The following is a 13,900-nucleotide window of genomic DNA, read 5'->3' on the forward strand; positions in this document are numbered from 1 at the left end:
TTTTAAACGTAAGCACAAATAACTGAAGTTACATTTTGTTCCAGTTTAAGCAGTAATCTGATCTTAATTTCTTTAAAAAAAACGAACTTTTAGTCGACGTATTTGTTCTTTCGTAGAATTAATGTATTCAAAAGCAGAGTTCTGATTATCTCAATGTTTCTACAAGTTATTTTCAGTTCGCTAACATAGATATGTCAGTCAAATGTACATTTGCTTGGTTGAGGTTTATGAATAGCATTTGTGAGGTATATCTAAAAATTGGTTATTGAAAACTTGGTCCGGATGAATGACGGAAGTCTCTCGGGCTGGAAATCAAATGTTTGATAGTTACATCAGACGATTACTTTTCATTCATTCGGTTTCAATATGCTTCTCGAAGCATTTGTTAGCACAATTTAATAATTGGTTCATTTTATATTTCTTCACAGCATAAGTTTATTGGTTTTCAAGGTACAAGTGTCTTGTTATGACTATCCATTAAGCGAGGAATCCCTGCGCACGGTGCATTTCCAAAAAGTAGTCCCGACTTGTGATACGTAATAATGAGCTTATTTCACATCCGATTTGGAAAATATTAGCATCACTGTGTTTGGAATTAAATTACAAACATTTTGAATACCCAAACTATCACTATTTATCGAAAATTAATTTTCCGTTTTTTAGTTAGTAGTACGGGTACAGTTACTAAGTTAGTTACTAATTAGTGACTTAGTTTTCACGAATTAAGTCGTACTATTTTCAAGGATCATCACTGTTTAAGTGTCTCTTAATTTTAATGTCACTATAAATCTGCAAACGAAAGCAAATGCGAGAACCGAGGAGTAAGAAATACGATTAGGTAGTTCGAGGTAGAAAAGTTGATAGAGTCTTGTCGTCAGCGTAACTGAGAAACAAATGAATTCAAAGATGTAGATGATGGCATGTACACACTTTAAATCTAGTTCATAAGGCATTCCATGGCTTCTTTCCAAACTCAGTATACACTGTAGAGGGGCTCACCCTAAAGAACAAGGAATGCCTGAGAACACGTCGAACAAAATGACGTCACAGCCTTGAGAATATGGCCGACTGGTGTTTCAGCGCATCATTAATTTTGCAAATTTTAATAATTAATATCTCGCTTAAAAAGTACCTCTCTATTCTCAGACTCGGAATTTAGCCTAATTGAGGTGTAAATTCTTTTTTAAAATCACTTCCCAAAAATGTGCACATACTCTATCGCTTATCAAACGTAGAGAAACGCGTAGTTTTGAAGAACATACCTAGTTAATAGTCAATATCTGTCTTGCCGAGTAATTTCCATTACGCTGAGGACCTGATTTTCCAAAAATCATCTTCAGACGCTAATATGAGGATTATTGCAACTGAAAATTATATTGGTATTAAAACCTGCGCTTTAAAAATTCAAACGAGTGTGTTCATTGCTGGACAAAAGAAATCGGAAATGCTTAGAAGTGAAGAGCGCTGAAGGAGAGGTCGAGGGGAAGGAGCGCGCTCCCTCCCCTCCGTATTTCAAGCAACGAGGCTATGAGCGAAGGAGCAATGGACGAACACGTCCGATCTTGCATGTGACGTCGTTGCCTTCAAAGCGAAGGGGCGAAGGCGCAGCAATATGATATACGCAGTTTGCATTGCCTGAAGTTTCCAGTCCGTCTCGCCTTGTTTGAATGCCCTTATGCTACGCTTGTTTCTTCCGAAATTGTGCTGTTTGGACTATTTTGAATATTAGTAGCCTTGTTGTAACTATAAATCTTTGTGTCAAACAATTAGAGCTTAAAAAACTTAAATTCTGTCAGATATGCGTCGCGTTAGATCTCTTTCTTTTTTTGAACCTCGTGCATGTCATGCAATTACTATTGAAAGCTACCGAGATATCTTCGGGCTAAGTAGATGACTCACCTAGCATTTGGCCTCCAGAAACTGGGAGATCGATCAAGGTCAGTTGGTGAGACGGGGTAGGGATTGAACACGTTTCCATTGTTCCCTTGATGTTTTCCTATTTTCCTGTGGGGTCTCGGAAAGGAAAAAAACGGCAGAGGCATTGGCTGATGGAGGGCCGAGTGTGGTTCCGTTAAATCTACGACGTTATTATCCTACGGCGCTGAGATTGCCCTGATTGTTGTCCAAGCTCTTGGGAAGGTTCATGCTATGTGCTTGTCGTGTTTTACCTTAAAATTTTCCACGGCTGCAATTCTATTGCAATACCCCCGCGAGAGCATTTAAACAAAATTGTTCGTGAATAGGACAAGCATCGTAGAGCAACGGCGTATGCGAAGAGAGGATCGGAACTCTTTCTACTCCCTCTTATGCCGCTATTACCGCCGCAGATATAAAAATTTCCTCCTTCAATTAGTATTTTTCGATAATTGTCGAAATTCCAGGCGTACGTCTGAACACCGCGCGATAGCATAAAAAAATGCCGCAAAATTTTTTTCTTTATAGCTTCGATGCTCAAAATAGGGGTGCGCCTCTTACACGTGTGCGCCTCTTACACACGCTTATACGGTATTTAGCAATACAGTTATGATATATGAAAAGAAACAGAAATAATTTCATGCAAATAAATTATAAACCAAAAATTTCACAAATGAAAAAACGACTACGTTTTCTTCCACTAATTTATTTTGACGGTACGACATGTTTCGACCTTGAGCGGTCATTTACGAGTACAAAATTTTGTCAAAAGTCAGGTAAATTTATACCAGGAAGGGACTAGAGAAGGTTGGAGGGGGAAGTGGGTGTTAGGAGGGGGGGGGGAGTAATGGGTGGCGGTTATTGTGACCGATGGGAATGGCGTTTCCATTGTTCCCCTGTAACTTGATGTTTTCCTATTTTCCTGTGGGGTCTCGGAAAGGAAAAAAACGGCAGAGGCATTGGCTGATGGAGGGCCGAGTGTGGTTCCGTTAAATCTACGACGTTATTATCCTACGGCGCTGAGATTGCCCCGATTGTTGTCCAAGCTCTTGGGAAGGTTCATGCTATGTGCTTGTCATGTTTTACCTTAAAATTTTCCGCGGCTGCAATTCTATTGCAATACCCCCGCGAGAGCATTTAAACAAAATTGTTCGTGAATAGGACAAGCATCGTAGAGCAACGGCGTATGCGAAGAGAGGATCGGAACTCTTTCTACTCCCTCTTATGCCGCTATTACCGCTAATTAATATTGAAAGAGAAAAGTTCGATAACTGTCGAGATTCCGGGCGAACGTCTGCAACACCGCGGGATAGTATAAAAAAAAAAATGCCGCAAATTTTTTTTCTTCATAGATCCGACGCTCAAAATAGGGGTGCGCCTCTTACACGTGTGCGCCTCTTACACACGCTTATACGGTAATTCCTTCTTTCCTTCCCTAACCCAACTCAAAGCAATAAGTTTTTCAATATGCACAGAGAATACCCAATTATATAGAGTGAAAATGAAATTGATTAATAGCATATAAGGAGTTAATAAAAATGATACTGGTAGCACCGAAGCACTAAATCCCATGGAACCCCATGTTTGAGTTAAAAGGGTCGTAAAGGAGTTAGAACGTAGGTTTCTCCGGCAATGATCTGATCTCTGCATTTTTTCAGGGTTTTCTTCCGCATCAGCTTGTTTATAGACAACAGTTTATATGTACCTTCGACCTGAAGACGCTGGCAGGATAGCCAGCGAAGCTGTAGTCTATAAACAAGCTGATGCGGAAGAAAAACCTGAAGAAATGCAGAGATCGGGTCCTACTGAACTCCATGTCTCAAATATTTAAACTTTTTGACAATTCATTAGTAATCTAATAGAAAAGTAAAATGCAAAACGTTGAAACCTATGAATTTCGTCTTCCAACTTTTCACGATAAAAATTTACCATTTGCTATCAAGCCAACCTTCGGATGTACCACTAAGTGAGATGTGCACCCAAGTTACCTTCATACTTTCCTCAGGATTCCGATTTTCAGATTCATCCTCGGGGGTTTCTTGAAGCATTTTCTCCTGTTTGATGGCCTCAACTGCCATTGCTAAGTGGTCCTGAGTGTAGTTAAGGGCTGGCGAGTGCAAAAGGTCACCACCACGACATAACTCATCCCTAGAATTAGAATAAGATACAGAAGAATTTCTATGCAAAATTATGTGATAGATAATGATGAAGGACAAAAAACATACTGAAAAGAATAAGGAGGACATAACTTGACAATGGAAATATCATTTAATGTTAGTTAATTGAAGAAAACTCCTGGAATGACTAACAATGCTACAACAAGTTATGTCATCGTCCAAACCAAAATTGTGCATCAAAAATGGTAAAAAAACAATGTTAAAAATTTTTGATCCAAAAATATTAAACATCTCATTCATGATCCCAACATTACTGAAACGAATATATGTAATTGAACATTTTGTTGCTCACACAACATAATCCAAGACTATTTTGTAATAAATCACTAAGATTTTCCACACCCAAGAATTTTAGAACTTGCAAATAATAGATACTTCGCAAAAGCAACTAAGCCAAAGCAATGCTACACAAAACCAGAGTGCATAAAAAGAATTGACCTATCAAGACAGTATTAGAGAGTTAGAGATTACAAATAATGACTATGACATTATTACATACATCTCTACTTCTGGGATGCATACAAATGTAAGGTAAGGTCACACTCCACCTGGGTGAAAATTTGCGAAAGATAGGGATTTGTTTCCCTTCCATCCTCTCTCCCTAGAAGCAAGAGTGTACAGATGGGCATGGGCAACAAACAGAGATGATCGGAAAACTCCAAGATTTCTGACCACACTTCTGACCTGAATATGCTGGTGGAATGGCTAGCAACATGCCATAACAGTCAGTATTTGAGACAAAGTAACTAAGTACATACTTGTTTAAAACTTGCAACTTGTTATCATACTGAAATTTGCGGGTGCACATAATAGAAAATTTTCTATACTTTCAATATTAGCCTTCATCTCAAATATAAAACTTTTATATCAGAGTAAACACTGGTGTTAATATATCAAAGGAAAGAAACAGGAGAACGTTCACAACGACATATGGCAGATACCATGAAAATTTCAAGACGACAGCTCAGCAATACTACACCAAAATAACTCTGGCCAAGAGATTATGTCCACTTTAGACACATTAAGTAAATATTAACATAAATAATGAATTTTAACAGCACCATTACTATAATTGGTTGGACATGGGGTGTTTAACATGTTCCCTGCGGCAGATTTTTAGATGAATGCACCCATTGCACCAACGTGTTTTTCTTTCTCCTTTCATTGTAATACTTGGATCCTTTCCATTTGAGTTCCATTCATGTGCAATCATCTGCATGCACCGTGTCAGTCATGTCATACATGCGGCACTGAAGCACCAACGGCATGCTACATAGCATGAGGCATCATATGAGAGGCCAAAAAAAGTGACTCATTCTTCGGTCACACTGACCGAAATGGCATGAAGGTAAAGAACATGTTTCGGTCATTATGACCAAAGCGGCGGTGAACGCGTTAAATATCAGAGGCATTACTACAACTAAAAAGATGCAGAAAAATAATAATTAGAATTTTACTAAAAGCTGACTTTTATGAGGCCTATTTGCCATTTTCACTGACATTTCATTAATTCCCAGTCAAAAAAAAATTCATAGTCTTTCCCTGAATTTGGAGTTTTTTCCCCCTAGAGTGGCCCCTCTGTACATATCAAGAAATACTCACCTTTGACGAATAAAGTATGACTGTAATTCGATTGAATCTTCAAAGACCTGGGAGTCGGAGCGCGAAAGCTTCCTGGCTCTCTCCAAGCACGCAAACATGTCTTCTTGGAAGACATCTAGTCTCTTGTACAGCCCCCTGTCCAGCCTCCGCTTAATGAGATCTAGAGATAAAGCACGGGTTCTGGAAAAAAGAACAGGAATAATCACTATAGGAAAAAAGAGCTCTCAATTTGCAAAGCATGTATTCATTTTTATATATCGTTTTAACAGAGATTGGTTGATCCAATCAATCTCATAAAACCCATGAGTAGCATAAAAAAATCATAATGAATTAAAAATACAAAAATGGATACAGTAAAACCACGATTAAAATTACAAAGTTTTATTTTTACCCCACAACATTTACGAGTATTACTATAGGGAAGCTATGCTATGAAATTTAATAATTACGAACGAGGTCAAACCTACATCAAAACACCATAAAAATCACAGAATGATGCGGACAATAGCTGCAATGATGAATGGTGGGAAAAGTACGCTTAGCGGATGAGACCAAAGTATTGTAAACCTGGGCTTGTGCTACGCCAAAACCAATGACTGGTCTGAGCTGTGACATCATGTAAGCTAAAAATTATACATTCAATATCTTTGTGGGAAATGTTTCATCGTCATCTGTTCTAACCCTAAGAGTACAACCCCAGACCAATAATATGACCTACATGTATTACTTCCTCTTCCACAGACTTCTCTCCCAGCACAGATGTTAAGCCTTAGGATTAACAAGTCAAAACAGGTTGAAAATGAACTTTTAATGCAGGATAAGAAAGTTTTTGCTTTCTTTTACTTAAAAAAAACCTAAGGATTGAGTGACAACACCACAACAAAAACCCAAAACAAATATGTACTGGAAGGCACACACATGAAATTCAGGTACAAAAGTCAATGAAGTTCAAATTTCATTGAGGAAATATGAAATATAGAATTAAATTCACTAGTATGTATGCATGTCATTCAATATCAAAGACCAGAAATGCATCTTTGATGATATTATTTCCAATGAAAGGAATAGTCTTGAGTAAGACAAAATCAGTCAAGGATTATAAGTTCATCACAGTTTTTTTAATATGTATGAATGCCTATTATGTAACACCTAAAGGACAGTGGAAGCCCGGTTTTACAGGTACGGCAATTTATGAGAATCATGTATTTGTGAGTGATAGTCTTTGTACCGCCAAATGGCCTATGTTTTACTTGTAAAATAAATCGGATTTAGCGAGGTCAAAAAGTTCCTTCCACTGCGTACCCTCGGTTTTACGACAGACATTTCTCGAGGGCGATGCACCACTGGGCGAGCATCAACTATTATGTTTTGTATTATCTGTTTATTAAACTAAAAATACAAGATAGGTGACAGATCTAGAACACCTAAAGCCAGTTACGTCTATGCATTTATGTGATTTACAGCCTTGAGTACTCTCTTATTTTAGGTTCTCCTTTTGTTATGCCCAGTTATCAGTGGGAGGGGAATGGGAGGAAGATGACAGTGGGAGAGAGAGTTAGTTCCCCCATCCTCTTTGGCTGGATTGAAAACAAATTAGAACTGGTACAGTGCATGCATTCGAACATGTTCTGTTCCGGTCCACCAAAATCATTCACTGAAACGAACATTAACTTGTACGTGTTTATGTACCATGTAACCAGGCCTTTAAGCAAGGGAACTTACATCGTAGTGAAACCCTCTCCATCGTTTCCAGAGTGAGGTATGGAAGTTGATAGCGCAACGCTGTCACAGTTAGATAGGCACCCTTACATTGACCTCCTACTTACGGAAAATTAGAGCAACATTACCTGCTGTTGCATGCTATATGGCGATGCACATTTTGATATTTCATATATGCATTGGAATGTAGTTCGATCAATACATTGTCAGCTATTGCCATGTAGGATTAGTGAACGAGGATTAGGATTAGCTTAGGTTAGCGAACAAGAACGTTGCACCTCTGAGTAAATAACTGTAAAAAAATTTGTAAAAGCAGAATTAGTGTGCTGATACTAGAAATCCTCTTCTACGCGACCAATCATAGCGAATCTTCAATATCTCTTCTTCGTACTCTCCAAAATTCTTAATAATTCAAAATTTCACATCATATCAGCAGAGCTGTGACGCTTTTCCGTGCAATCCCTGAAATTTGTTTAAACTAATGGCTTAACCTAGACGTGGGTTACCCTCAGTGGCTATGTCCTATGCGAGCAAAATTAAAAAATACTATTTCTTACACCAGATCCTTTGAATCTCTTGGCAATGATTAAAAGCTCCAATATAAAACTCTTATGTCAAAAATAATATTCCGTTCCGAATTTTGCGAATCATCACATGCGTCCTCCCTAATCCGTTCCCATGCGATGCTTTTATTATAGGCATATGAACCACCCACGGTTATTTTTTTATGAGGAACTGACGTTTTGTACATAAAGCAAAATATTTATATTATCGCAATTGCTCTCCGGAAACTTCTCTTGACTACAGTCTGGCCAGCGAGAGTTGTGCAATGACAGCAAAAAGGAGGGCTGGAGAACCCTCCACCAGCACGGATTGAGGCCAATCACTGCCCCCAAAATGCACCTCACACCCTCGCCAAGTCATGCAACAGTTATCACATTCACATGAAGCAAATAAACAAGCGCAAAAAACCAAAACAAGCTCTTCCTCCGAATCACCAAAACAAGGGATTGTTCCTTTGGATCCTTCAAGGTCATTGTCCCCTCCTGCTCCTTCCTTCATGGAAGCATTTTTTTCATTAGTAATGCGGGCGTTTCCCTTTCTTACCTGGAAACCTTACCCCATACCCTGACCTAGGCCCTTGTGGCTGTCCTCAGACAATTCTCTGCGGCCGGACTATATAGAGGGGTGAACTTAATGCGCCCCACCCTTTGAGCACGATCCAAGGCAGAGGGCTGATGGGGACTCGGAATTCAGCAGAAGAGAGTGATTGAAAAACTTCTACCATCCCGTGGACTGGATGTGCCCAATCACACGACAACAGAGAGTTGGGGTGTGGGTAAGGGGTGGATCTTACTCGCTTGGAGGGGCGGAGTGTGTGTTTGCAGTCATAGGGACGAGTAGTGTCAGGTTGTTTGTGCGAGTGTATTATGCCCAGGAAACATAAACACTTGGGTCTTAATACCAAAATTCAAATTATAGACGAGTGCGAAAGTAGCTGGACTTTAAAGACTGATATCGGGAGGCGGCTTGGTGTCTTGTCATTTAAGTTGCTCACAATATTAAAGAAGATAAAATTCATGCAGTAGTGAACAAACTAGGAACACCCTAGCAGCTAAAAACATTTGCGGCATGGGACCACAAATGGAATCTGCACTATTCAAGTGGTTTTGTCTACAAAGGCCATCAGGACTGCCCATAAACGGTGTGAAGTTACAGACAAAAGCTGACTTCATTTCCAATGGGGAGAAATATCTTCCACCACCGAATCATGGTGTATTTCACAGAACCTTTCAGCCAATTTTCCAACTGACGTACTGGTTAAAGATTCGAAAACTTGACAAAACTGATATTGTCGGCATGATGTACTCGCAAAATTATTCACAAACGTCCACCTTATACCAAACATATGATTGAGACTAGTTATTCTGTTTTTACAGCTTTATTCAGCGATCAAAAAATACAAGAACTGGAATAAAATCACTGCAAGTGGATAATTAATATTTCATAAAATTGAAAAATTTCTTTCTTTAAATATGTTGATACTGATCTAGATTGTGCCTGATAATGACTCTTATGCTGTTTTAATTCGTTAAATACTGCGGAAACAAAAGAAAAACTAATAACGAACGACTATGGGACTTCAGTTAGTTTATTCAATGCCTTAGGATAAAATGAGCACTCGGTTTTGCGAGTAATTTCGTAAAACCGGGCTTCTATTGAAAGTTTCATTGGAAGTTATTGCATGTTTTTTTAATCAAGTATTATAAAAAAGAGAAGAACCAGCGTAAAGGTGATTCATGCAATTTGTAACATAAATACCGTATTAGGGCGTGTAAGAGAATTTCCCAGAAATTGCAGCCGAAAATGGGGGTGCGCCTCTTACACAAACTTCTTATCTTCCCCCCTCCCCTTCACCGGTCGCAAGTCCAAGGGGAACTGAGTGGCCTTGGTTTTCAGCGTGAGTCAGTCATCTGAAACCCTGGGTCAAAAACAAGCGGCAGGCAGGGGAGTTTCTCCCTTAGTGACGTATTTTTAAAATGCGCCTGTTTGCTTTTCTTGTAAGCATCGTGTCGTCACGTCGGTACCCCAGAGGTGAACATGGAAAAGATCACACGGGGTTTTTGGCTCCGGAGGGCACACTAAATTTACTGCCACTAGTGGGCATCCCGCGGCATTTATACTGCATATAGTAATCGCTTATCAAATGTAGATAAACGCGTAGTTTTGAAGGACATGCCTGGTAAATAGTCAACATCTGTCTTGCCGAGCATTTCCATTTCGCTGAGCACCTAATTTTTCAAAAATCATCTTCAGACGCTAATATGAGGATTTTTGCTACTGAAAATTACATATTCTGGTGTCAAAACCTGCGGTTTAAAAAATTCGAACGAGTGTGTTCATTGTTGGACTACATGGTGGATAGAAGAAATCGGAAATGCTTAGAAGTGAAGAGCGCTGAAGGAGAGGTCAAGGGGAAGGAGCGTGCTCCCTCCCCTCTGTATTTCAAGCTACGAGGCTATGAGCGAAGGAGCAAGGGAGGAACACAGCCGATCTTGCATGTGACGTCGTTGCCTTCAAAGCAAAGGGGCGAAGGCGCAGCAATGTGATATACACAGTTTGCGTTGCCTGAAGTTTCCAGTCTGTCTCATCTTGTTTGAATGAGCTTATGCTACACTTGTTCCTTCTGAAATTGTGCTGTTTGGACTATGTTGAATATTAGTATCCTTGTTTTAACTACAAATCTTTGAGTCAATCAATTAGAGCTTAAAAAATTTAAATTCTGTCAGATATACGTCGCGTTAGGTTCATTCTTTTTAGAACCTCGTGCGTGTCATACAATTGTTGAAAGATATCGAGATATTTTCAAGCTCAGTAGGTGACTCACCTAGCATTTGGCCTCTAGAAACTCGGAGAATTGAACCTGGTAGACCGAAAAAGGTCAGTTGGTGAGATGGGGTAGGTATGAAACACGTTTCCATTGGTCCCCTGTAACTTGATAATTTCCTATTTTCCAGTGGGGTCTTGGAAAGGAAAAAAAATGGCAGAGGCATTGGCCGATGGAGGGCCAAGTGTGGTTCCATTAAATCTATGATGTGGTTATTATCCTACAGCACTGAGATAGCCCCGATTGTTGTCCAATCTCTTGGGAAGGTTCATGCTAAGTGCCTGTCTTGTTTTGCCTTAAAATTTTCCATGGCTGCAATTCTATTGCAATACTCCTGCGAGAGCTTTTAAACGAAATTGCTCATAAGTAGAACTAGCATTGTAGAGCAACGGCATATGCGAAGAGAGTATCGAAACTCTTTCTACTCCCTCTTATGCCACTATTACCACCGCAGTTATCAAAAATTCCTCTTTCAATTAGCATTGAAAAAGGAAATTTCGATAACTATCGAAATTCCAGGCAGACGTCTGCAACACCACACGATAGGATAGAAAAATGCAGCAACATTTTTTTTTATAGCTTCGATGCTCAAAATAGGGGTGCGCCTCTTACACACGCTTATATGGTAATAGGGTAATTTCCTTCATCAAAGAAAACAAAAGGCATTGATTGCGATTCGTTACCCACCATTACTGTATTCATATTACGCAAATTATTTGGTTTTGGAAACCCCAGTTTAGACGAATGAAAATGGTCTATTTTTACCTCATTTGAAAAAGGCCAGATTAGCGCCCATGCGATTCCACTCCACGTGACGTCACAGGGACCTAGTTTCTATGCGAGTAGATAGGAGTTTTACATCGTCTTAGAGTCTAAGATTACCAATGCATGCATGAGGCACAGAGCTAAGGGAAACATCTCTTAATAATCACCTATTTAAACTAACTATGGTTGGAAAGTTTCCTCTGTTTGATAGGTGGGAGGATGCGCGGTCGGCTTCTCAGTGAATGGACTCTTGGAGGGAAACCCAAGAGAAGGGGCGTGAAGGCCCACAAAGGGGAGAGAGGCTTTGGCCCTTTGTAAAACAGAAAAGAATAAAGAGTTGTGTTTGGGACCTCGATGTGAGCGAACGTTATTTCGAATATCCTTCTCCCCCCGAACCGGCGCTACAATAGGATATAAATAATCCTTATTTAAGCCAAGTGCTACCTGCTAGCAGCCTGCATCGCAGTGGCGCACATATCCTCGCCCCAAGATCACCTCACAAGATGGCGGCGGGAACTAGAAATACGTCACACGGGTTTTTCCCAGCATTCATACTTATCCGTCGCATTTTTGAGAGCTTGAAAATTTTCACTTTTTATTGAATCGCGAAAAATAGATATCGTCATTTAAAATCCTAAAAGCGTGAAATGCATACTCCAGGAATAATAATCTCTCCATTTACACAGTAAAAAAATTCACAAGCAATCAGAGTAAAACAATTGAGGCACATGTTCATATTATCAGTAATGCAAGCTGAAATTTAGTTATCTAAATTACGTACACGTAAATGCATCAAATAACACTTTAGCGGCCATTTAAAGCTGACAAAAGAGGAAATCAAAGGAAATCTTCCTGTTCAATAAAATTAGAAAGAGGAAATTGCTATATTTGGATGAAACACTTTACCTTGTTTTATCTGGAAAGCAAGGAAAACTATGTAACGTTGACACCATCACCTGATGTAAACAAAAGCTGTCACATTTACTTTGCACGGTAACACATCAAAGGCTTTCACTGATTTGCTAAATGTTCAACGGCCAAGTGCCATTTTATAATGGTCTGACAATAGCTTACTTTTTGCCATCAGTTTCATCATGCTCAGGAAGTTCTGCCATTGAATCAGAAAAGCAGCGACCTTCCTCATCTTGATGATTGTATGCAGATGTGAAGAGGGAAGTCAACAGTTCTTGAACTGCAGCACCAACATCAGTTACAGCTTCTTCATCTTCTCTCAGCTGCAACTTGGTTTGTAAGGCAACACGTTGAAGCATGAGAGCATCCTGTAAGAAGATCACAAAAAAAACTATGATCAAATGCATCAGGCACGGGTACATTTGTCTTCTAAAAATACATACAAGTAATGAAAACAGACAATCAACCATGGTTTCTGTCCAGTAATTAATTCAAATTCTGACCTTGCCTCATAAGAAATAAAGAACCAGATATTGTACCCTAAGTACGATGACAACACGCACATATAACTGATGTTGTTGCTACTGGTATTGAGGCAATAAGATTCATATATATTCAAGCATAATTGCACAATAATGATACAGAACTTTTCTATATACCCTCAAAAAATCATCATTTCTACTGAGAAAGTTACAAATTTTGTCGTTAGGAAAGGGAAACAATGATGATAAAAGAATTTATACTTCTGAAAATTAATGATTTTCACAGATGATCGCTGTTAAACAAGGAGGATAAAATAGACAAATCTATGTGAAATTCTGTAATCAAATAAAAATGAAAAAAATACAGTATTTCACTAAAAACTGAAAAAATATACAGAATTTTTCCATAGTATCCAAGATTTCAAGAAGGAATTGACGTGAACTTTCAGGAATTCTTTAGATCTACCACATTCATAATCTGATTATAGAAGTATAGAAGAATTCTAGAAGATTCAAGATATAAAGATCATCAGTTCTTGGTATAACTCAAGTCCTATGAACAATGAACTATTGTAATGAAAAAATATGAAGTAAGTAGAATACTAAACTTAATAAAACAATGTAGATTGCATGCAATACATACATTAAAACAGAAAAGCAGCTAGTGCTTCCACAATAACAGCAAGTACTTACCTTGTAAATTTGAGAATCAGGCTCGTTATATTTACAGGCATTATCAAACATCAGCACAAAATCCGACACCATGTCATCCAAACTTTCGTACTGATTAGTCTTCAGTTTCTGAGCGATTTTCTCCAAATCTATTGGACGCTTTATAACTTCATAATAATCTGGGTATTCCTGTAATTAAGACATTAAGCAGATGGATGAAAATTACATGTTATTTCCTCACTGAATAGAGCCAGCCAATATGACAACTT

General features: G+C 38.8%; 1 protein-coding gene across 13 annotated transcripts in view; it reads right to left on the reverse strand.

The window, feature by feature from the left end:
- LOC124167310 (protein polybromo-1) overlaps window positions 1-13,900 on the reverse strand; it is a 116,357-nt gene that overhangs the window by 69,582 nt on the left and 32,875 nt on the right. For 12 of the 13 annotated variants that reach the window (XM_046545274.1, XM_046545267.1, XM_046545265.1 and 9 more), the window contains exons 16-19: window positions 13,653-13,820; window positions 12,640-12,845; window positions 5,694-5,873; window positions 3,903-4,062 (exon numbers count right to left, since the gene is read on the reverse strand). In XM_046545274.1, coding sequence (XP_046401230.1) covers window positions 3,903-4,062; window positions 5,694-5,873; window positions 12,640-12,845; window positions 13,653-13,820 — 714 coding nt within the window. The remainder of the gene's footprint in view (window positions 1-3,902; window positions 4,063-5,693; window positions 5,874-12,639; window positions 12,846-13,652; window positions 13,821-13,900) is intronic. The other variant, XM_046545266.1, reaches the window with a different exon arrangement.

Source organism: Ischnura elegans, chromosome 10 (assembly GCF_921293095.1).
Source record: "Ischnura elegans chromosome 10, ioIscEleg1.1, whole genome shotgun sequence".
Classification (NCBI taxonomy): domain Eukaryota; kingdom Metazoa; phylum Arthropoda; class Insecta; order Odonata; family Coenagrionidae; genus Ischnura; species Ischnura elegans.